The 22,102-nt window shown below is 41.2% G+C and overlaps 1 protein-coding gene across 6 annotated transcripts in view; it reads right to left on the bottom strand.

The window, feature by feature from the left end:
* Positions 1 to 22,102, bottom strand: part of MAGI2 (membrane associated guanylate kinase, WW and PDZ domain containing 2) — a 132,945-nt gene that overhangs the window by 21,131 nt on the left and 89,712 nt on the right. For all 6 annotated transcript variants that reach the window (XM_039354511.1, XM_039354508.1, XM_039354507.1 and 3 more), the window contains 4 exons: positions 20,358 to 20,496; positions 18,358 to 18,577; positions 14,958 to 15,101; positions 5,226 to 5,364 (listed from right to left, as the gene is read on the bottom strand). In XM_039354511.1, coding sequence (XP_039210445.1) covers positions 5,226 to 5,364; positions 14,958 to 15,101; positions 18,358 to 18,577; positions 20,358 to 20,496 — 642 coding nt within the window. The remainder of the gene's footprint in view (positions 1 to 5,225; positions 5,365 to 14,957; positions 15,102 to 18,357; positions 18,578 to 20,357; positions 20,497 to 22,102) is intronic.

Here is a 22,102-nt window from a genome sequence, read left to right on the forward strand (position 1 = left end):
AAGAGACTGGACAGTCACTTGTCTGAAATGGTGTAGCTTCTCCTGCTTGAGCAGGGGGCTGGACTAGCAGACCTCCAAGGTCCCTTCCAGCTCTATTCTATTCTAAGTGCCATCTAAGATTTTTTTTTTTTTGGTACGGCACCCAGTGTGCCAATAACCACTGGGGCAATCATGGCTGGTTATACCATAATATTTCAACTTTGGTTGAGTAGACGAGAACTACCCATGCCCCCGTTTCTAGCTTGGTACCTTAACCATCATCATCCAACTGGCATTAATTTAAAATAGTAACCAGTTCTCAATTCTAGTCTCACTTTTCCTGTTGATGAACTCATAATTTCATTTCAAAAACTTCCCATCATCCTCAGAGCTCAGGAAGTGAGCTGCATTAGGCCTGTGTGTTTAGATCAGGCGTCTTTAAACTTGGCCCCTTTATGACTTGTGGACTTCAACTCCCAGAATTCCTCAGCCAGCATGCCTGGCTGAGGAATTCTGGGAAGGGTCTTCAAACTCGGTCCCTTTATGACTTGTGGACTTCAATTCCCAGAATTCCTCAGCCAGCATGCCTGGCTGAGGAATTCTGGGAGGGGTCTTCAAACTTGGCCTTTTTATGACTTGTGGACTTCAACTCCCAGAATTCAACTAATATGGCTCAGCATGGAAACCTCTCCCTTTTCCCTCAGCATGGCTGGCTGAGGAATTCTGGGAGTTGAAGTCCACAAGTCATAAAAGGGCCAAGTTTGAAGACCCCTAGTTTAGATCTTGTACTAGTCAAGATTAAAATGAAAGGACATGAAAATAGGCAGGAGAATGCTTAGATCCCTTCTTTCCCAAGATACAGGCAGTCCTTGACTAAACAATAGTTGTCTAGCGACTGTTCAAAGTTACAACGGCACTGAAATATGTGATTTATGACCGTTTTCCATAGTTACGACCTTTGCAGCATCCCCATGGGATCAAAATTCGGATGCTTGGCAACTGACTCGTCTTTACGACAGTTGCAGTGTCCCAAGCTAGTGTGATCTCTTTTTGCGACCTTCGGACGAGCCAAGTCAATGAGGAACACAAGTTCATTTAACCACTGGGTATACTAATTTATCAGCTGCAGTGATTCTCCTAACGACTGTGGCAAGAAAGGTCGTAAAAGGAGGCAAAACTCACTGAACAAATGTCTTATTTAATGACCGAAATTTGAGGCTCAGTTGTGGTCTTCAAGGACTACCTGTAATTAGCAGATGAGCATGGATAATCTTCCTTTCTTGGGGATGTTTTAAATCCCCTGCAGATTAACTGCTTTGGATCTATACTTTTGCCTCTTCTGAGGTGCAAAACAAACATCTTTGTTTGACTGTCAAAAGCTTTTCTTGGCCAGCTCAGTCCTCGTAACTTGATGTGGGAAAGTCAACATCAAATGACTTTTAATTCTTCAGTTTTTTTGCCCGTTAAGTTTCTTCAAAACTGGAGCCGGTGCCAGAAATGGCCTTTAACAATAAATGGCTTATTGTCACGGAGAATTTGACTTTCTGTGGGACACTTTTTAATATTTCTTTTCACGGCAGCCTGTCAACTTTGTTTTTCTGCAGGCACAATATTGCCTTTTAACTCCACTTAAATGTCATTTTATAGAAGCAGAGAGCAACACAAGTCTCTAGGGATTCCCACACTTCTCGGCAGACATTAGTATTCTTAATCCCGCTTTGCACACTTGAGACAATTTATGTGAGATTTGGGTTTCAAATGCATTTAATTCCCCATTTTTTTTTCTGTGTGTGTGTTTGAATAAGTTTTAAATGACTTCATTTTTATCGATTCTCTTCTCCCTTTTTGTAATAGAATAAACCCAGATTAATGCACATGATAGTTTTGTTGAACAATTGTATAATAATAAACTCATATTACTTCCTGTTTTTTTAAAAAAATTCTGATCAGTCCTAAGAGCCTTTAATTAGAGTATTTTAGAACAGAGAGATGCACAGTTTAAATCATTCATGTATTTGCCCTTAGATAATGTTGCTTCTTTCTTAAACAGCTGCCAAGACAGTGGCCACATAAAAATGCAAGCTGATTGTGGAAGTGTTAATGTCCCTGTTCTTTGCACACAACATCTTTTTATTTTATAAAACAAACTCATCAGAAGAAAAATACAACGAAAATAAAATCTTGTCTGAATTATCTCAGTCCTGGTTAACGCTACTAGCAATAAAACACACTTCTTAAATGTTTTCAGATGTCGATATACAGACATCTATTTTTTAACCTAAAATAGGATTTTTATGTACAGATAGTCCTTGTCTTACGGCCACAACTGAGCCCAAAATTTCTGTTGTCAAGTGAGACGTTTGTTAAATGACTTTTGCCCCATTTTACGACCTTTCTTGCCACCGTTGTTAAGTGAATCACGGCAATTGGTAAGTTAGCAACCAGGTTGTTAAGTGAATCGGGCTTCCCCACTGACTTCGCTCATCAGAAGGTCGCACAAGGGGATCAACATGACCCCGGGGACACTGAGACCGTCATAAATACGAGTCGGTGGCCAAGCGTCTCAATTTTGATCGTGTGACAGTCGCAGCATCCTGGGGGTGTCACGTGATCCCCTTTTGCGACCTTCTGACAAGCAAAGTCAATGGGGGAAGCCAGATTCACTTAACAACCGGGTTACTCTCTTAACAACTGCAGTGATTCACTTAACAACCGTGGCAAGGAAGGTCGTAAAACGGGGCAAAAGTCTCTTAGCAAATGTCTCAGTTGGCAACAGAAATTTGGGTCATAAGTCAAGGAGTACAACTCACTTTCTCCTCTTTTTCTGCTGGTTAATGATTGCAATAAAGCTATTGGAAATTTGAAATTTACTCAAAGCTTACAAGGTGTTTTTTTTTCCTCTGGGAAAAAAATCTGCAGATACCCCCTAGCGCAGGGAGAGGCAACCTTGGCTCTTTTATGATTTGTGACTTCAACTCCCAGAATCCCTGAGCCAGCCATGCTGAGGGCAAAGGGAGAGGTTTCCAAGCTGAGCTATGTTGGCTCAGGAATTGTGGGAGTTGAAGTCCACAAGTTATGAAAGGGCCATAGTTTCCCCCATGGTGGCTCAGTAATTCTGGGAGTTGAAGTCCAGAAGTCTTAAAGTTGCCAAGGTTGAGGACCCCTGATATAGGGCAGAGGTGGGGAACCTTGGCTCTTTTATGACTCGTGGACTTCAACTCCCAGAATTCCTGAGCCAGCCACGCGGAGGGGAAAGGGAGAGGTTTCCAAGCTGAGTCATGCTGGCTCAGGAATTCTGGGAGTTCAAGTCCACGAGTCATAAAAGAGCCAAGGCTGCCTACCCCTGCGAGGCCTAGCACATGAAATATGACAAAGGAAGAACAATGATTAACATTGCAGCATGCAGATATTTACATGTAAAAGGCCACATACAAAGGAAAAGCAACATTATCTCATGCATCACACCATAGAAGAAACCAGGTCCCAAATGAATATATATTTTTTTCTGCATTCATGCATGGAAAATCAACACTAACAATTTCCAGATAGTTCTCCTGGGAAAAATAGCATATGCAGCTGATCTCCTTTTGTTTTGTTTTATTCGATAAAGGTATATTGCTACTCCTCTTCCCGTTAAAAAAGCGCATTAAAGCCGGAGCAATTAAAATCAAATTAAAAAAAACTCTCTCGTGAAATAAAAACTAATAAAAATACTAGAGAAAAGTCAAGTCTAGCAAGTTCCTAACAAGCAACGAAACAGAAATAAAATAGGCATTGTGGGAAGCTCCGCGCATGAAAAAATTTGCAAAATATTTGATCGTAGAAAGGACTTGCGTCAGCAGCCAACTAACCTGCAGGCTTTTCCCCAATAAATTTATATGCAAATTTGTTAGTGGAAAAAAAGGGAGTGGGAGTGATTTAGTCATTAAAAAAAAACATCCTAAGAATAACAGGATGCCTCTGTGTAGTTAAGGTATCCTCTGCTCCGTAATGATGCATTTAATGACAATTTGGTAGGCGGGAGTGTCAAATTGAGTGCCCTTGTAATGGTATTTATTTTGCCAAAATAAGAAGCATATAATCATATAAGAAAAACATGTATCTCAGCAAGAATAATACTGCACCAGTTTGGTGTAGTAGTACAAGTAATTCTTGACTTACAACAGTTCATTTAGTGACTGTTTAAAGTTACAATAGCATTGAAAAAAGGGACTTATGACCGTTTTTCACACTTATGGCCATTGCAGCATCCCCATGGTCACATGATCAAAATTCAGAATTTTACGACGGTCGCAGTGTCCCGGGGTCACGTGACCCCCTTTTGCAACCTTCTGACAAACAAAGGCAATGGGGAAGCCAGATTCACTTAACAACGGTGTTTTTAACAATTGCACTGATTCACTTAGAATTGTGGTCAAAAAAGACGTAAAAGTGGCCAAAACTCACATAAAAACCGTCTTGGTTAGCAATAGAAATTTTGGGCTCAGTTATTGTAAATTGAGAACTACCTATACTAATGTTTACTACAGGGAATAGGGTGGAAAGGAGTGGGTCCATATGTCAGAAATTAGTCTTTCTGGAACATTCTTTCATCCTCTGGGGAAAAAAAATATGGACGTGGTAGAAGAAAGATCCATTTATAATGGATCTTTCTTCTACCACGTCCATATATTTTTTTCCCTCAGAGGATGAAAGAATGTTCCAGAAAGATGAATTCTTCTGAGAGTCTTTCTGGAACATTCTTTCATCCTCTGGGGGAAAAAAAATATGGACATGATAGAAGAAAGATCCATTTATAATGGATCTTTTTTCTACCACCTCCATATTTCCTCCCCAGAGGATGAAAGAATGTTCCAGAAAGATGAATTCCTCTAAGAGTCTTTCTGGAACATTCTTTCATCTTCTGGGAAAAAAAATATGGACGTGGTAGAAGAAAGATCCATTTATAATGGATTTCTCTTCTACCACCTCCATATTTTTTTTCCCCCTCAGAGGATGAAAGAATTTTCCAGAAAGATGAATTCCTCTAAGAGCCTTTCTGGAACGTTCCTTCAGGATGGAGACAAAGAGGAAACACCACTGCACAAGCAAACATCTCCCCTCCGCCTCTTTTTTGCAGCAATTACTTCCGTGCAACACCAAACACAGTACAGCAATTTTGAAATGTGAGGACCACTAAATTGACAGCCACAACCACGACGACAATGACAATGAAAAAAACAAAAAACAAAAAAGAGGAAACCTACCATATTCTGGGACCTGTCCAGTTCCACGTTTTAGTAACAACCGTACTCTTCGGCCACCGGATTTGATGAGTTCTATTGCTCTGGCGTGGGTCATGTCTCTTGTACTTTCCCCGTTGATTTCAATAATTTGGTCGCCCACCTGCCAGGTTGGGACAAAAAGGGAACGACGTTAGTCCTCGTAGACACAGCATTTCACGCAGGAGCACCACAGCGATTAATTCACACACTGCTAAGTTCATTGAATCTGGGTTTTCGCCCTGCTGCTTAACGAATGAAAGTTCTACGTATCTCAGTCTACCTGCCCCTCCTCTTCTTTCTTATTGTGGCTACTTAGAGTCTCACATCCAAGGTGAATCTTCCAGAGAGCAAAAAAAGGATTTCCCTTCATTTTAATCTTGGGAGCCACAATTTGGTGGAGGAAACTGGCCGAAAAGAGACAAACTTGCCGAGTCACCTCGTGATCTTCCAGAACTGACTTAACAGAGTAACGGAAGGGACCTTGGAGGTCTTCTAGTCCACCCCCCCAGCTCAAGCAGGAGACCCTATACTATTTCAGAAAATGGTTGTCCACTCTTTTCTTAAAAACCTTCAATATTGGAGCCTCGACAACTTCTAGAGGCTGATTAATTGCTCCCATTGTCAGGAAATGTCTCCTTAATTCTAGGTTGCTTCTCTCTTTGGTTAGTTTCCATCCGTTGCTTCTTGTCCTGCCCTCTGGTGCTTTGGAGAATAGCTTGACTCCCTCTTCTTTGAGGCAGCCCCTGAGATATTGGAAGACTGCTATCCTGTCATCCCTCATCCTTCTTTTCATTAAACTAGACAAGCCCAATTCCAGCCACCATTCTTCATATGTTGTAGCCTCCAGTCTCCTAAGTCATCTTTGTTGCTCTTCTCTGCACTCTTTCTAGAGTCTCAAGATCTTTTTTATAGCATGGTGGTCAAAGCCGATTGCAATATTCTTGAATTTGAATGTTCCTAGTCTTGGTCCAGCCCTCATCCAATCCACCCCTTTGAGTTCTGCAAAACTATTTACATTGCAATGACCTCAGGACTGTAATTGGAACCAAGGTGGCGCAGCAGTTAGAGTGCAGTACTGCAGGCCACTTTAGCTGACTGTGTTCAGCAGGTCAGCGGTTCAAATCTCACCGGCTCAAGGTTGACTCAGCCTTCCATCCTTCCGGGGTAGGTAAAATGAGGACCCAGATTGTTGGGGGCAATGTAAATATATATATACATTGCTTACTGGTGTACACCGCTTAGAGAGTGCTTGCACTTAAAGCGGTATATAAGTCTCATAAATAAATAAATAAACCTCAGGAATCTATTATGTGGTGGCCGAGTCCCCAATTTAAAAGTGTGTAGAGCTGCAGCCTCAGTCTGTTTCTGAAAATGAAGTTAAGACATCTCACAAATGCAGAAAGAATAATCACTGAGTAGAATATGAAGAACATATGAAGAACGCTAGCAGGAACTGGGTATAGCTAGTTAGAGAAAAGAAGGACTATGGGTGACCTGATAGCAGTCTTCCAGTATCTGAGGGGCTGCCCCAAAGAAGAGGGAGTCAAGCTATTCTCCAAAGCACCTGAAGGCAGGATAAGAAGCAACGGATGGAAACAAATCCAGGAGAGAAGCAACCTGGAATTAAGGAGAAATTTCCTGACAGTGAGAACAATTAATCAGTGGAATGGTTTGCCTTCAGAAGTTGTGAAGTTCCAGTGCTTCATCACTGGAGGTTTTTAAGAAGAGACTTCTCAGAAATGGTATAGGGTCTCCTGCTTGAGTAGAAGACCTTCAAGGTCCCTTCCAGCTCTACTCTGATTGATCAATTGAAGCGTTCAGAATCTCTTTAAATAAACATATTGTTCCACCCCGTTTGCGTTTCCCCGAATCAACAATTGTGTTTCAGTGGTACATACACTTGAAGGGCCTGTTTGCATGCACCGCCCTTCTGCAATTCTGCGAGTCCAGCGTAAGTTGCATCTTAATTACACTTTCCTTTCCTTTTGTTTTTGCATTCAGAAGGAAGTGTGGCCGCCATTCAGCTTAATTCAGATTCATCAGCCATGCACTGAGCTATGAAATTGGGCAGCTGGATTTCTGACAATAATGAGCAGATAATATTCGGAGGGAACATCTAAATGACACGATTATTGATAGGCTAATTACAAAGAAAAATGTAAATCTTTAAGAAACCATTAGAATAAAGGGTACTTGGAGGGGAGGCAAACATTTAGAGGTCCTTAAAAATATTTCTTCTATATGTAGGCAAATCATTTATACTGTTCTGATGGAGTCCTCTCAATACGATCAAGAAATGTCTATTGACTCTCTTTAACAAGCCAGATCTTCCCAGCCAAGCAACCTTTACTGATGCAAGGCAGTTCCAGCTTCCTGGTCACATTTTTTTCTGGCATTTTGTTTGCATTTCATGAGACGCACAAAAAAAAAAAAAAATTCTCAGCACAAGGCAGAGCAAACATGCTATCGGCAAGGACTGTAATGGTATACTTTTGATCTGTGTATTGCAAGCAAAACCAAAACACATTTTTATTCCAAGCATACTTACACTACTCTGTACGTGTAGAGCTACCGATAGATATAATGCTAATATTCTATTCTATTCTATTCTATTCTATTCTATTCTATTCTATTCTATTCTATTCTATTTACTCTACTCTACTCCGTTCCATACTCTACTCTACTCTACTCTACACTCTACTCCATTCCATTCCATTCCATTCTATTCTATATTCCAATATCTATTCTATTCTATTCTATTCTATTCTATTCTATTCTATTCTATTCTATTCTATTCTATTCTATTCTATTCTATTCTATTCTATTCTATTTTATTCAACTCCATTCCATACTCTACTCTACTCTACACTCTACTCTACTCCATTCCATTCTATTCTATTCTATATTCCAGTATCTATTCTGTTCTGTTCTGTTCTGTTCTACTCTACTCTACTCCATTCCATACTCTACTCTACTCTACTCTACTCTCTACTCTACTCTACTCTACTCTACTCTACTCTACTCCATTCCATTCTATTCTATATTCCAATATCTATTCTATTCTATTCTATTCTATTCTATTCTATTCTATTCTATTCTATTCTATTCTATTCTATTCTACTCTACTCTACTCTACTCTACTCTACTCTACTCTATTCTTCTTCCCGTTGTCGTGACTGTGGTGCTAATATGCAAACATATTGTGCATGATTGCCCACAATGTGCATTCTCTGGTTCCGTAGAAGATCCAGAGGCGATAGTCTGGATACTGAATTGTATATTAAGTTATGAGGCCACTGCCATATCCCCATAGAAGTTTTATATATCATTATGTGGGCTGTGTATATATGTTTGCTTCTCTTCTATCATGTTCTCATCTTCCCTAAAGAATAATAAATGAAAACCCTGCCCCTCCAATAGCCCTGAAACACAAAACAGACCCGTTGATTTTAACATCTCTGTAAATATTTTCAGCCGATGTCCCTGGTTCACCTCAGATGTTTCCAAATAATTCACAATAATTACCCAAGCTTCATTTAAAGTTTAAACTTTAAACCAAAGATGCTGCATGTCATTCCTGAATGAGCAAAGTTCGGCCAATCGCCCAAATTCATTCCAGGTGGACTATTTCCCGGCCACATCAGAACAAAATGTAATTATATGCGTGGGCTTCCAGCCTCTGTTAAGTGGCAACTTTTAATGATCAAAACAGCCTCTGATTGTGCACCCAGGGTACCGTTGTCTGCCAATTTAATGCATTTCCATAATTAAAGCTCCTGGAACAGTCTAATTGCCTGTGCAGAAAATGACATTGTCTTTCTAAATGTGGACTGTAATTTCTAGACAAATTGTTTGGGTATCTTTTCCTTCCCCCATCCTTCTCATTGACGGAAAGAGAGAGCAAGGCCACTTGTGGTGTTTGGGAGAGTCTGCTCACACGTGGGCTCATAACAAAAACTACACATAAGTTACCTCCTCAAGGTTAAGTTAGCATGGTTTTATGACCCAGCTCAAATACTACAACTACTCTGTACTACTCCATCATTGGAAGCTTGTAAGAAGAGATTGGACAGCCATTTGTCTGAAATGGCAGAGGGTCTCCTGCTTGAGCAGGGGGTTGGACTAGATGACCTCCAAGGTCCCTTCCAACTCTGTTGTTCTGTTCCGTTCTAAAATCACCAAGCTTGGAGAGCACCAAGACCCATACAGTTGAACCCTGAACTACAAATAGTAGTAGCTCTGTTTGCGACCCAGCCATTATGAGATGGAAAAAACGGATTAAAAGTATCTGCGTTCGGAAATATTTATCCAATTTAGACATCAATTTAATGACTCTGAGAGTGAAAAATCATTGTTGACTGACTCCTGTGCTCTGCATTATTGTCACACCAGAGGTCCCAAGTCTTTGGCTCCTTCTGACCATCAGCAGGTTGCTCACCCTGTTCTAGATAGCCTGAATGAAGCGATGGCTCCATTCCTTCAGGGGTTGTTAAGGATCACAAACGCTAAAGTGTGGAAAGCACCCCGAGTCTTTATTATTAGGAGGAATCCATGCTATTCTTGTTCAGTGCTATATATAATGGGGACAAAGGAGAATAGGGCTACATTATGTCCTAGGGCAGGGGTGGGCAACCTTGCCTCTTTTATGATTGGTGGACTTCAACTCCCAGAATTCCTGAGCCAGCATGGCTCAGCTTGGAAACCTCTCCCTTTCCCCCCAGCATGGCTGGCTCAGGAATTCTGGGATTTGAAGTCCACGAGTCATAAAAGAGCCAAGGTTCCCCACCCCTGCCCTATATCAGGGGTCCTCAACCTTGGCAACTTTAAGACTTGTGGACTTCAACTCCCAGAATTCCTGAGCCAGCATGGCTCAGCATGGAAACCTCTCCCTTTCCCCTCAGCTCGGCTGGTTCAGGAATTCTGGGAGTTGAAGTCCACGAGTCATAAAAGAGCCAAGGTTGCCTACCCCTGTCCTAGGGTGTAGTTTGGTACTAAGCCTGCAGTGAGCTGGTTAGAGCCTTACAAATTAAGCAACAGAACAAAGCAATGATAGTTCTTTTGTGGATTTTGTGTCTTAAGCTGCATCCCATTATCTCATTATTTGTATACTATTGATGTTAAAATTAGTGGACATAAACCAGCAGTTTCTTGTCCAAGTAGGATAATTAAACTTTATTTGGATGATTTTCCTTAACTAGGAATGCTTTAAAAAAAAAAGTAGAGGAATTATCTCGGAAGCAAGAAGTTTAGGAAGGCCCCATGTCATAGAACAGAGAACCCAGAACATAGAGTAACAGAGTTGGAAGGAATCTTGAAGGTCTTCTAGTCTGACCCCCTGCTCAAGTGAAAGGCCCTAGATCAGGGGTAGGCAACCTTGGCTCTTTTATGACTCGTGGACTTCAACTCCCAGAATTCCTCAGCCAGCATGGCTCAGCTTGGAAACCTCTCCCTTTTCCCTTAGCGTGGCTGGCTCAGGAATTCTGGGAGTTGAAGTCCATGAGTCATAAAAGAGCCAAGGTTGCCTACGCCTGCACTAGACCATTTCAGATAAATGGTTGTCCAGTCTCTTTGAAAACCTCCAATGACGGAGCCCCCACAAGCTGTCCTTTGTGTAATCCTAGGGAAATGATTGGACTTCAATTTTTAATAAATCTGGGTAACACTGTCATTTGATTGATCCTGAATCAATGAATGCTCCTGAAATTGTGAAGCAGCAATATATTTTAGGTGGCCATCTAAATTATGTAAAAGAATAAACCAATATGCATTTTGACCTACACTGTTCTGTTAACAGAAGATTTACATCGAGATTCTGGATGACTCTTTATTTTATGAGTTGTAATTTTCTTCAAAAATATATTCCAGAAATGTTTGCATAATGCATCAATAAGCTATGCTAATTCATTCCATAGAGGGGAAAAAATGTATGTACTCTTATAGATAATTCAGATTTAACCACATTAATTTAACAACATTATCATTTTTAAAATATAAAAATAAAAAATTGAATTCAGCCTGATTAAAACAGATTAATAGCCTGACTTTCTTTTTTGGAGGTAATTTTCCATGAATTATGAACATACTTGCAGCTAGACAAGCTGACTTGCATGTTTTAAAGAATAAAATTAATCAAAAGTGTAAAAGAAGAAGTCCTTTCCTTTCTGTTTAGGTTTCTTTGACTATAAGAGCTAAACCGTTTTTGAAAATAGGCTATATAATAGATGTTCCATTTGTTTCTTATTAAGATGAAATAAAATATGCAGCTGAAATCAATTCAAGTGCCCTCAAGAAATTGCATTTATCTACTTTATCTATTATTCCACTTATGTCTTACTGCCATGTATTATGTTACTAGAGCTTTAGGATTCTGATCCATCAAAAGCTAATGCCTATTTTATTAAGAGTAGATAAAGAAGAATGCAGTAGAGAATTAGTTTCATGTCTTCCAAATGCTTTAGAATAAAAAAAAGATGACCAAAGACTTGGCAATGGGAATTGAGATTGACGAGAAGGAGATTCCACTTTAAATTCAGAATGTAGCCCAAACGAAGCCTTAACGGAAGCCACTGGAACCCAGAATGAATTCCTAAATAATGTTTAGTGTGCTAATTAATTACTTTTTTTGCTTAATTATAATAGAATAACAGAGTTGGAAGGAACTTAGGCGGTCCAAACTACCCAAAGGTCTGAAAATATAAAACATTGCTGGCAATAAACGTTAATACTGCTGACATTCTCTCAGAATAACAAAATAACGAAAGTGGAAGGGACCTTGGAGGTCATCTAGTCCAACCCTCTACTCAAGCAGAAGTCCTATACCATTCCAGACAAATGGCTCTTCTTAAAAACTTTCAGTGATGGAGACCCACAACATCTGAAGGCAAGCCGTTCCACTGATTAATTGTTCTCGTTGTCAGGAAATTTCTCCTTCGTTCAAGGTTAGTTGATTAATTTCCATCCGTTGCTTCTTGTCCTGCCCTCAGGTGCTTTGGTGAAGAGGTTGACCCCCTCCTCTTCTTTGTGGCAGCCCCTGAGATATATTGGAAGACTGCTAGTCCTTCTTTTCATTAAACTAGACATACCCAATTCCTTTAATTATAAAACATAATTCCATCAAATTGCTCAGGGCCTATCTTAGCTACTAGGGATCTGAACAAAGTGATACCCTTAGAACAGGTGTGCCCAAATATCGCAGCTTTATTTTGTAGCATGGCAAATTTGGAGCTTTTAAGGGATAAAATGGATCCGTCGGTGGATAGCAAATTTGAGGCTTTTAAGGGATAAAATGGATCCGTCGATGGATGCTTGCTGTGGAGACGTTTACAAGGCAAACCATTTGTTAAAAAACGTCCCTCTTTTTCTTCCAGATCTAGCTGAAATGTTGTACGTTTTGAGATCATATGCAACTCAGATCATTAGGACTGGGTTATTCCTTCACAGTGGGCAGACCCGAAAGCAAATGACTCTCACTGAATTTTGGACCATAATTTATCAACGGGAAAATGTCACAAATGAAGATTTGCTTTCAAAGACGAGGCAATGATACATTAATGGGAGAACCTTTAGCAATGGCGAATGGTGTCAGGTAAACCCCTTGCTGATCAGAAGAACTGAAAAACGGGACGCTTAAAACTTCTGAATTCAGAGTTTCTCATAGAATCTTTTCATGAGCACTGAAAACTGCCATGTCAGCTGCCCAGCCTCCTGTTTAATGAGGGATTCAAATTAAAACTTATCCCATCTCTACCTGAACACCCAGCGAACAAGAAAATGCCATCTGTCTGGAGGGTTGGTTCCTCTAACTAAATTGCTTCTACTTTAGGATGGGGTTCTCCCCCCCCTCTAATATTTAATCAGAATCCGCCTCCCTTTAATTTAAATAAATCGCTCCATGTTCTGGGGCAATACAAAACAAGTCTTGATTGTCTTTTGGCGGATATCCATTTAGCTATATTAAGACAGTCTCATATCCTTCTCCTCAATTTAAACATTCCCAATTCCTGCTCCCGAAGGTTCCTAATTATAAAGTTGTCTTTCCATCTTCAAACAGGTACTTTGGTAATAGTGGCTCCAGCTAAAGAGGAAAAAAATTGCATCTTGGCAGGACTGCGCTTTAGAAGATCCTGAAGTTGAAACTCAAGTCCTTTGGCCACCTAATGAGAAGGAAGGACTCACTGGAGAAGGGCCTGATGCTGGGAAAGATGGAGGGCAAGAGAAGAAGGAGACGACAGAGAATGAGGGGGCTGGAGGGAGTCCCTGAAGCAGTAGGCGTGAGCTTAAATGGACTCCAGAAGATGGTAGAGGACAGGAAGGCCTGGAGGAACGTTGTCCATGGGGTCGCGATGGGTCGGACACGACTTCGCAACTAACAACAACAAGGAATAAAACCTTACAAAGACCGGCATTGGGGTAGTTGTATTCCTTGGAAGATACTTTGATCTGCCACAGTGATTTGCTTAGCTCTGTTCATGTGTTCCTCACGCAACGACTATTGTTTTGTGCCATTACCGAGGCTCATGTTTTTAATTCTGTGATTTAACTTTATTAATTTCCACATCAGCTCAGCGAGGAGAGCGTTGCTTTTCCTTTGAAACGAAACGACGGGGAGACAAAGGAAGGGAAAACACAGATGGCTAATACTGATGTTTTGCTCTTCTGAAGTCTATCAATGCTGTAGGATAGATTAGCTCCTCAAGAAAACACTTCATTGCAAATGTATTAGTATATAATGTTATGCAATCACAACATCTGGTTCACAGCCCTCAACGTTATTTTGTACACCAAACAAATGAAGAGATAATTATTGATTGTGGTGGGAGCCCATTGAAGTCAACCCAGCCTACTCCTAGTCTGCATCTAGGGTACTGCTAGGAATTACCCAGTCTGATAGGGAGTGTGGAACTAGCTTGGACTCACTGTGCAACAACAAAAGGACAAGTCCACACACACACCCCTCAAATCCTTGGAGCCTTATCTAATTGTTCCCAGGCATAGGCTGCCAGACTGAGACAGATTCCTGTATTATAGGCCGAAGATAATAAAGTAGTTAGTTTAAACCCTGCAAGTGTGGGTTGTTTATGCCTGACAGGTACACCCTACCAGCCTAGTGTTTAAAGTCCCAACAACTTGAAAATCATATTAATAGAAGAACAGAGTTGAAAGGGATCTTGGAGGTTTTCTAGTCCAACCCACTGCTCAAGCAGGAGACTATATTCCATTTCAGACAAATGGCTGTCCAGTCTCTTCTTAAAGGCCTCGAGTGATGGAGCACCCACAACATCTGGAGGCAAGTCGTTCCACTGATTAATTATTCTCATTGCCAGGAAATTTCTCCTTAGTTCTAGCTTGCTTCTCTCCCTGTTTAAGTTTCCATCCGTTGCTTCTTATTCAGCTTTCAGGTGCTTTGGAAAATAGGTTGACCGCCTGTTATTTGTGGCAGCCCCTATTGGAACATTCTTATCATGTCGCCCCTAGTCCTTCTTTTCACTAGATTAGACATACTCCATTATCGCAACCTCTCTAACACATTTATTAAAAGTTTATTTATGTTTATGTTTATTACATATACATATTTATAGACTGACAGTTATGGATGCACAGGCTCCAGCACTGATACTTCACCCTATGCATTTTTAGTGAGAGATAAGCTTAATTTTGCTCAATGCCACTGGCTTTCCATGATCAGTTAGCATTTACTGTCTTAAGCTGCCTTACCCTCATTCGTCCGTTTCTTATTGCTGGCCCGTCTTCTGCCAATCTCAAGATATACAGGTCCATTTTGTATTCTCTCCCTCCACGAATACTGAATCCAAACCCTTTGGCTCCCTTTTCCAAATCCACAGTAAAATAATCAAAATCCTAGACAAACCAAGGGAGAGAAGAAAAATTAACAATTTTAAGAAATGGCAGCGTTTTTCTTGACCGAGGCCAATACTTTCAGATAATTGCCATGTCAACGACGGGACACAGACTCAGACTAATTGACCTCTTTATAACACAATGCTTAATTCAGATATTCACCAGAGGTTGTTTTTTTTTTTTAAAAAAAAACGATCATATGGATCTCATTAAGATCATTAAGAGCCCTGATGGTGCAGTGGTTAGAATGCAGCATTGCAGGCTAACTCTGCCGACTGCCAGGAGTTCGATCCTGACCGGTTCAAGGTTGACTCAGCCTTCCACCCTTCCGAGGTTGATAAAATGAGGACCCAGATTGTTGGGGGCAATTCACTGACTCAGTAAAACCGCTTAGAGAGGGCTGTAAAGCACTGTGAAGCGGTATATAAGTCTAAGTGCACTTGCTCTTGCTATATGCTTAGTGTAAACTCCGGCTTTGGGTTGGATGTTGTTTTCTTCAACTCAGTAACACTGCAACTTGCCGTAATCTCTGGAGCTGGTAAATTATGACTAATCACAAGTACAATTTTCCTGAAACAATGATGCTTCAAATCCTGAGTTAACTTTGCTGGAATTTATATTTTAGATTAAGAATAGAGCGGTTAAAGGGCGATAAAAGCTAAAGCAAACATGTCTTTTTTTCTTCAGGGCTGTTGCAGAGGTAAAAAAGAAGAGGGCAACATAGAAGATTTAGAGGCCAGCTAGTCTCTGTTCCGTCAAGACAAGCTATAGTTTATTTTCGCATCTGAATGGAGACAACACACGTAAGATAAAACAGTTCAGATACTGGCAGATGGGTAATTATCACAGAATCATATGGCTGGAAGCTCTTCTTGTTTAACCATCTGCCCATCCTAGAGAAATGGTTGTCCAGTCGTTAACTGAAAGCCTCCAGCAATGGAGGATCCACAACTCCTGAAGGCAAACTCTTCCACTGATTAATTGTTCTATCAGGAATTACCTCATTTCCAGGTTGGCTCTCTTTGGGGAGCTTCCATCCATTTCTTCGTCTCCTGCCCTCGTTGGAGAATAAATTGAGCATCGTCTTTCCTGTAGTAGCCCTTCAAGTATTGCTATTACATCTCTCCTCAATCTTCTCTTCCTTAACCTAAACCTGTCCTTCCTTCTTTTAGCCATTCTTCATAGGATTTAGCCTTTAGACCCCTTATCACCTTGGTTTCTCTTCTCTGTATTCGTTCTAAACCAGTGTTTCTCAACCTTGACAAATTTAAGGCATGTGGACTTCAACTCCCAGAATTCCACAGCCAGCAGTGCTGGCTGTGGAATTCTGGGAGTTGAAGTCCACATGCCTTAAAATTGTCAAGGTTGAGAAACACTGTTCTAAACTGAAAGTATTGTCCTATTTTTTTTTTTTGTATTGTGGATATGTCGCTTATATAAGATAAAATGTTTATGATTTTGTTGAGTGGCCTGGTGGCCTAGTGGTGAGGACCTTACCTCCCACTCAGAAGGTTAAGAGTTTAATCTTAGGTAGTGGCAGATGTTTCTCTATCTGCTGTGAACTCCACATAGGTGTCAGGAAGCGCATCCAGCCAGTAAACGCTCAGCTCCATCCGGTCACCCTGACTCTACCCTGAATTAAGGGATTATATAACACACACACACACACACACACTTTCATACATACACACACACATTATATATATTTGGCTGACACTCTATGCTTATTAAATCTGTGTCTTGAGGGAAGATGTCTCAGTATAACCTTGCTGGAGTGGGTGAGCATGTCAGAATCTGGGCATCTGTGCAATTTATGTGCGGATAATGTCTGTTTGGACAGCTCAAACAGCAACGCAAACAGATACATAAGGTACGAGCTGCTGAACCAACAGTCGGGGTTTTTTTTTTGCTTGAGCGCCTTTGTGGGTTTTAAAAATGATTTTCTAATTACCAGAAGAATTGATCTGTCAAAGGGGATGAAAAAAGTGGCAATATTTGCACAGTCGTTCCGCAGAGTTTATATTTAGCCAATCTGTGGGTGGAACTGCTTAGATTATACATGTGTAAAAGTGACCCTCTTGGTCTCTTGCTTACACAAATGACGTGGCTCCCATCCAAAGAACAAGAGGAGCAGCATTTGACTTGATTAGCTATTCCTTTCAGCCGCAGTATCTGGGAAGGCGTGTTTTTAAATACAGAAGGGTTTCTGCAGCTTGCTTTCACACATAGCACCACACTTTACAAAGAAAGTGAAAGAAAACATTTACTTATTAGTGTTTTCTGTCCTGCTTCTTAACCGAAACCTTTCTCAAAAACTAACAAAACAGATAAAGGTAAAGGTTTCGTGTCCAACTATAAGGGGTGGTGCTCATTTCTGTTTCTTAGTTGAGGAAGCCAGCATTGTCGGAAGACACTTCCGCAGTTATGTGTCCAGCAAGGCTACACGCTGAAGGCACTTGGACCGCTGTTACCTTCCTGCTGAAGTAATACCTATTTATCTACTCACATTTGCATGCTTTAGAACTGCTAGATGGGCAGGAGTGAGGACCAAGGAACAGAAGCTCACCCTGTTGTGTGGTGCTGGGTCTCAAACCCAGCCTGTCAGCTTTCCAGTGACACTGATTGTCAAGAATGAAACTTTGGCAGCTACGTGACTCTTCATTTTGACTTGCCATTAGAGCAGGGGTTCCCAACCAGGGGGTACTCACACCCCCTGGGGGTGCGAGACAATATTCCAGGGGGTGCAAAAACTTGGGTTCAGAAATTTCATACTTATAGTGTATATGTATAATTTTTTGCTGTTATTTCGAACTTTTGTAAGGGGTGTGAGAATATATCAGAAGCGTTCTAGGGGTGCGGGGTATAGGAAAGGTTGGGAACTGCTGCATTAGAGTTGGGGGGGGGGAGGTGATGCTTCAGAAGTGTTTAGATGGAGAAATGAAACCTTTATGATTCTGCTGAAGACCAGAGAGAGCCTGAACCATTTCCAAGGACACTGCAGTAGGTGTTGAGGAAAAGCAGATGGTTCCCATAACAAAGTGAAATTGTTTACAGGGGCTATGTGAGAAGGCGGGAGTTTGGCCAAAGAGACTATTATTTATTTCTATGAATCAGTGTCTTGGAACCTCAGAGTTAATTTTGCTTCGACGGTACCATGCCGTGTTTTCAATAAAGAGTAAGATTTTCAGAAACGGAGTGAACCTGGTGATTTATTTGGATCCTCGATCTAGATGTTGACATTGATGAAGGAAAATACCTGAGGTGGTCTGTAATCCGATAAGGGGAACTGCCTTGTGTCTGGAGAATGCTGTCGGTAGTCTATCAAAGGTGGTTGCCGGTAATCCAAAGGGGGGGATTGCTGGTAATCTAATACTGGCGGATGGCGATAATCCAATGGAGGCTGCCTATAATCTGTAAATGGAGGTTGCCGAATGTCAGGTTTGACATCCTGCCTTGCTTTTACTTCCGACCTATAACTAAACAAGAAAAGAACAATGGCATTAGGACCCGAACACTCTGTTATTGGTTAAATTGCGAACCTGTAAAACACATGCCCGGAAATGAAATGTAGGTTGCTGGATTGTACGTGTGCAATTCAGAAATAAACCTCCATTTGAGCATGTGCGAGAAATAGGTGGGGATAGCGACGCCCGCCCTATGGCACTGTGCGCAGTATTTTAGTAAGCGAAGAGTGGAAGGCAAAGGTTGTGTTGCATTTGACTCGTCCGCTAGATCAATTGAAAATGAACCAGTTTTTTAAATGGAACAGTGGCTTGCGTCACACCGTTTTAATGATGACAATGTGCTCCTCCTGTTACAGCAGGGGTGTCAAGCTGCTGGCCCGCGGGCCAGATGCGTCATGCCGAAACCGCGCCCACCCCATTGCTGGCAATGGAAAAAAAGTCGCGATATGTCACGACACATCACGTGACGTTGCGAGTTTGACACCCCTGTGATACAGGGTGCCTTCATTCCCAGGCAGGAGACTTATTTTGCAGAAGGAATTTTCAAACCTTGTAAGACGTGCTGACAAATGCCTCAATTTGAGTGGCGATTATGTCGTAAAGTAATGTAATGTTGCATTTTTCTAATGTGCATAATACAAGTTCTGTATCTGCGAGCGTCTGTCATTGAAACCAAACGGAGGCTTATTTCCGAATTGCCCTCGTAAAACCGAGTACCACTAAGCTTGGCTAAGTAATCAAAGCATGCAGCATTTTCATTTTCAATTTGGAGGGCCCTGGCTGAAAAGGAGAAGACTCATCCTAAGACAGTGGTGTTTGAGACGTCCGTAGGATGACCAGGTATGGCTCTGGTGTGCAAAACCACATAGATGCTGTAAGGACAGAAATGGAGAGGCACTAGGACAGGGGTGTTCAAACTTGGCCAATTTAAGACTTGTGGACTTCATCTCCCAGAATTCCTAAGCCAGCCCTGACTGGCTGAGAAATTCTGGGAGTTGAAGTCCACAAGTCTTAAAGTGGCCAAGTTTAAAGACCCCTGCATTAGGAGAATATTTACAACAGGATGAGATTTAAGAGGCAGAGAACATAAAACCAGCCTATGTGTCAGAGGCAAAGACTCAGAACCATATGTTACGTTGCAGCTCAGAGGATTTATTGCTCAAGCCTGCATAGGTAGTCCTCGACTTACGACCACAATTGAGCCCACAATTTCCGTTGCTAAACAAGACAATTGTTAAATGGGTTTTGGCCCCGTTTTATAGCTTTTCTTGCCACGGTTGTTAAGTTAGTAACATGGTGAATCTGGCTTTCCCTTGAATTTACTTGTCAGAAGACTGCAAAAGGGGATCACGTGACCCCGGGAGACTGCAACTGTCGTAAATATGAGTCAGTTGCCAAGCATTCAAATTTTGACCATGGGGATGCTGCAACCGTCATGAGAAAACAGTCATCAGTCACTTTTTTTCAGTGCTGTTGTAACTTTGAACTGTCATTAAATGAATGGTTGTAAGTCAAGGAGTACCTGTGCAAGAGAATCTAGTCAACGAAAGTTCAACTCTAAACTGGCACCAGAGAAGAGTCAGTGGAATTCAGGAGGGGTTGAACTTAAATCGTTTGTGGGAATGTACGGATTCTAGGCTAAGGACTTGTTTAACTCCGCCCACCCCTTTCCTATTCTATGAATGGAAATATTTCTTCATACCAACCAAAGTGTTAAGTCAAGCTGAGTTTCAGCCCAATAAGCTCTTCCCACCTTCCCATTGGAACCAAGAGCCAACGATTCTTGCCTTACCTGTTTTCATGTCCTTGAGTCTGTAGAGGCTGTGGAGGGGCTGGTTGTGCTACAGGGCTCTGCTGAGTCCCAGGGCTGTGTTGCTGGGCCATGGGACTCTGCTTTTCTGAGCTGGGTGCGGACGCTGGGCTGCTCACCTCTGCATGGTGGAACAAGAGAGATTAGAGACGTTGTCACTCCAGATGGCCTTAAGTGAAGAAAAAAGAAGGCAACTAGTCCAATCAAACTATCTATTTTCTCTCTCTCATCTCTCAATCTCTTCTATCTATCTATCTATCTATCTATCTATCTATCTATCTATCTATCTATCTATCTATCTATCATCTACCATCTATTTATCATATCTATCTATCATTATTTATCTATCACATCTATCTATCTATCTATCTATCTATCTATCTATCTATCTATCTATCATCTATTTATCATATCTATCATTATTTATCTATCACATCTATCTATCTATCTATCTATCTGTCTGTCTGTCTGTCTGTCTATTGTCTGTCTATCTATCTATCTATCTATCTATCTATCTATCTATCTATCTATCTATCATCTTATCTCTCTCCTCTCTTTCTCATCTCTCTATGTCTATCTATCTGTCTATATATCTAGCATCTCTCTCTCTCTCTCTCTTTCTCTCTCTCTCTCTCTCTCTCTCTCTCTCTCTCCCTACCTACCTACCTACCTATCTTTGCTTTTATAGTTTGTAAATTACATCTAAAACACCCCTCTTCACTTAGTCGGTTCCACTGATATTTTGGGGGACCTCAAAATCTCGTATCAGCCAACCTAAATGACATCAACAAACACGGATTCCATTTCCCACAGTTCTTTGGAAGGTGCAAGAGAAATGAGGAATCACAAATTTTAGCATGTTGACATTTCAGTTGTCAGTGGCTTTAGCCCACCTGGTTAGAATGTGAATAGGACAAAATTTTGGTAGATTTCTCCATGGTGAGCCTGGGCTTAGACATTAAGCTAGAGCCATGCCCAAGTGCAATGGGATGAAATAAAGCCAAGGGGAGTAATAACAGTTGAATTTAATAATAAATGTTCAATAGCCAATCCGAAGGATTAACAGATGTACAAATGCCTGATTGACTGATTGATTGATTGATTATGCCACTTTCAACCCTATGTCTATTAGGGAAGACTTCCAATGCACTTCACAATGCAGAATCCTTCAGTGACCTGTGTTTCAGGATTCCCAATGGGCTTTGCACCCTGATCGAATCAATTCTTCCCCCCCCCCCAAAAATGAAAAGCAGCATGGAAAAACAAACAAATGTAAAATGGAATGAGAGTGCAACTATTAGAGGCTGCAAAGATAATTTCCGATTGCTAGTTGGGACAAGGCTAGTTTCCTCACAAGGCAAAGGAACATGCTCCATCCAGGGCTTTTTCTGGTGGATTCAAATATATCCTGTTTCCTGGAAAACAAGACCTAATTGGAATATAAGCCCTCGCATGATTTTTCAGGATGCTCATAATATAAGCCCTACCCCCAAAATAAGCTCCAGTTAAGATTCAGCCAGACTGACGCATTTAGTATCGTATTTCTCCCCCCAAAATAAAACCTAACCGGAAAAGAAGCTCTAATGCGTCTTGTGGAGCAAAAATTAATATAAGACCTGGTCTTATTTGTGGGGAACTATGGGCTAATTTTGTCATCTGAAGGGCTGAGATTCTATTCCAGCCAGCCAAAAAAGGTGAATATTTGTGGCTCAGGGTTGAAATGTGGC

This window comes from Crotalus tigris, unplaced genomic scaffold, assembly GCF_016545835.1.
Source record: "Crotalus tigris isolate CLP2741 ecotype Arizona unplaced genomic scaffold, ASM1654583v1 scf7180000018553.2237530, whole genome shotgun sequence".
Lineage (NCBI taxonomy): Eukaryota > Metazoa > Chordata > Lepidosauria > Squamata > Viperidae > Crotalus > Crotalus tigris.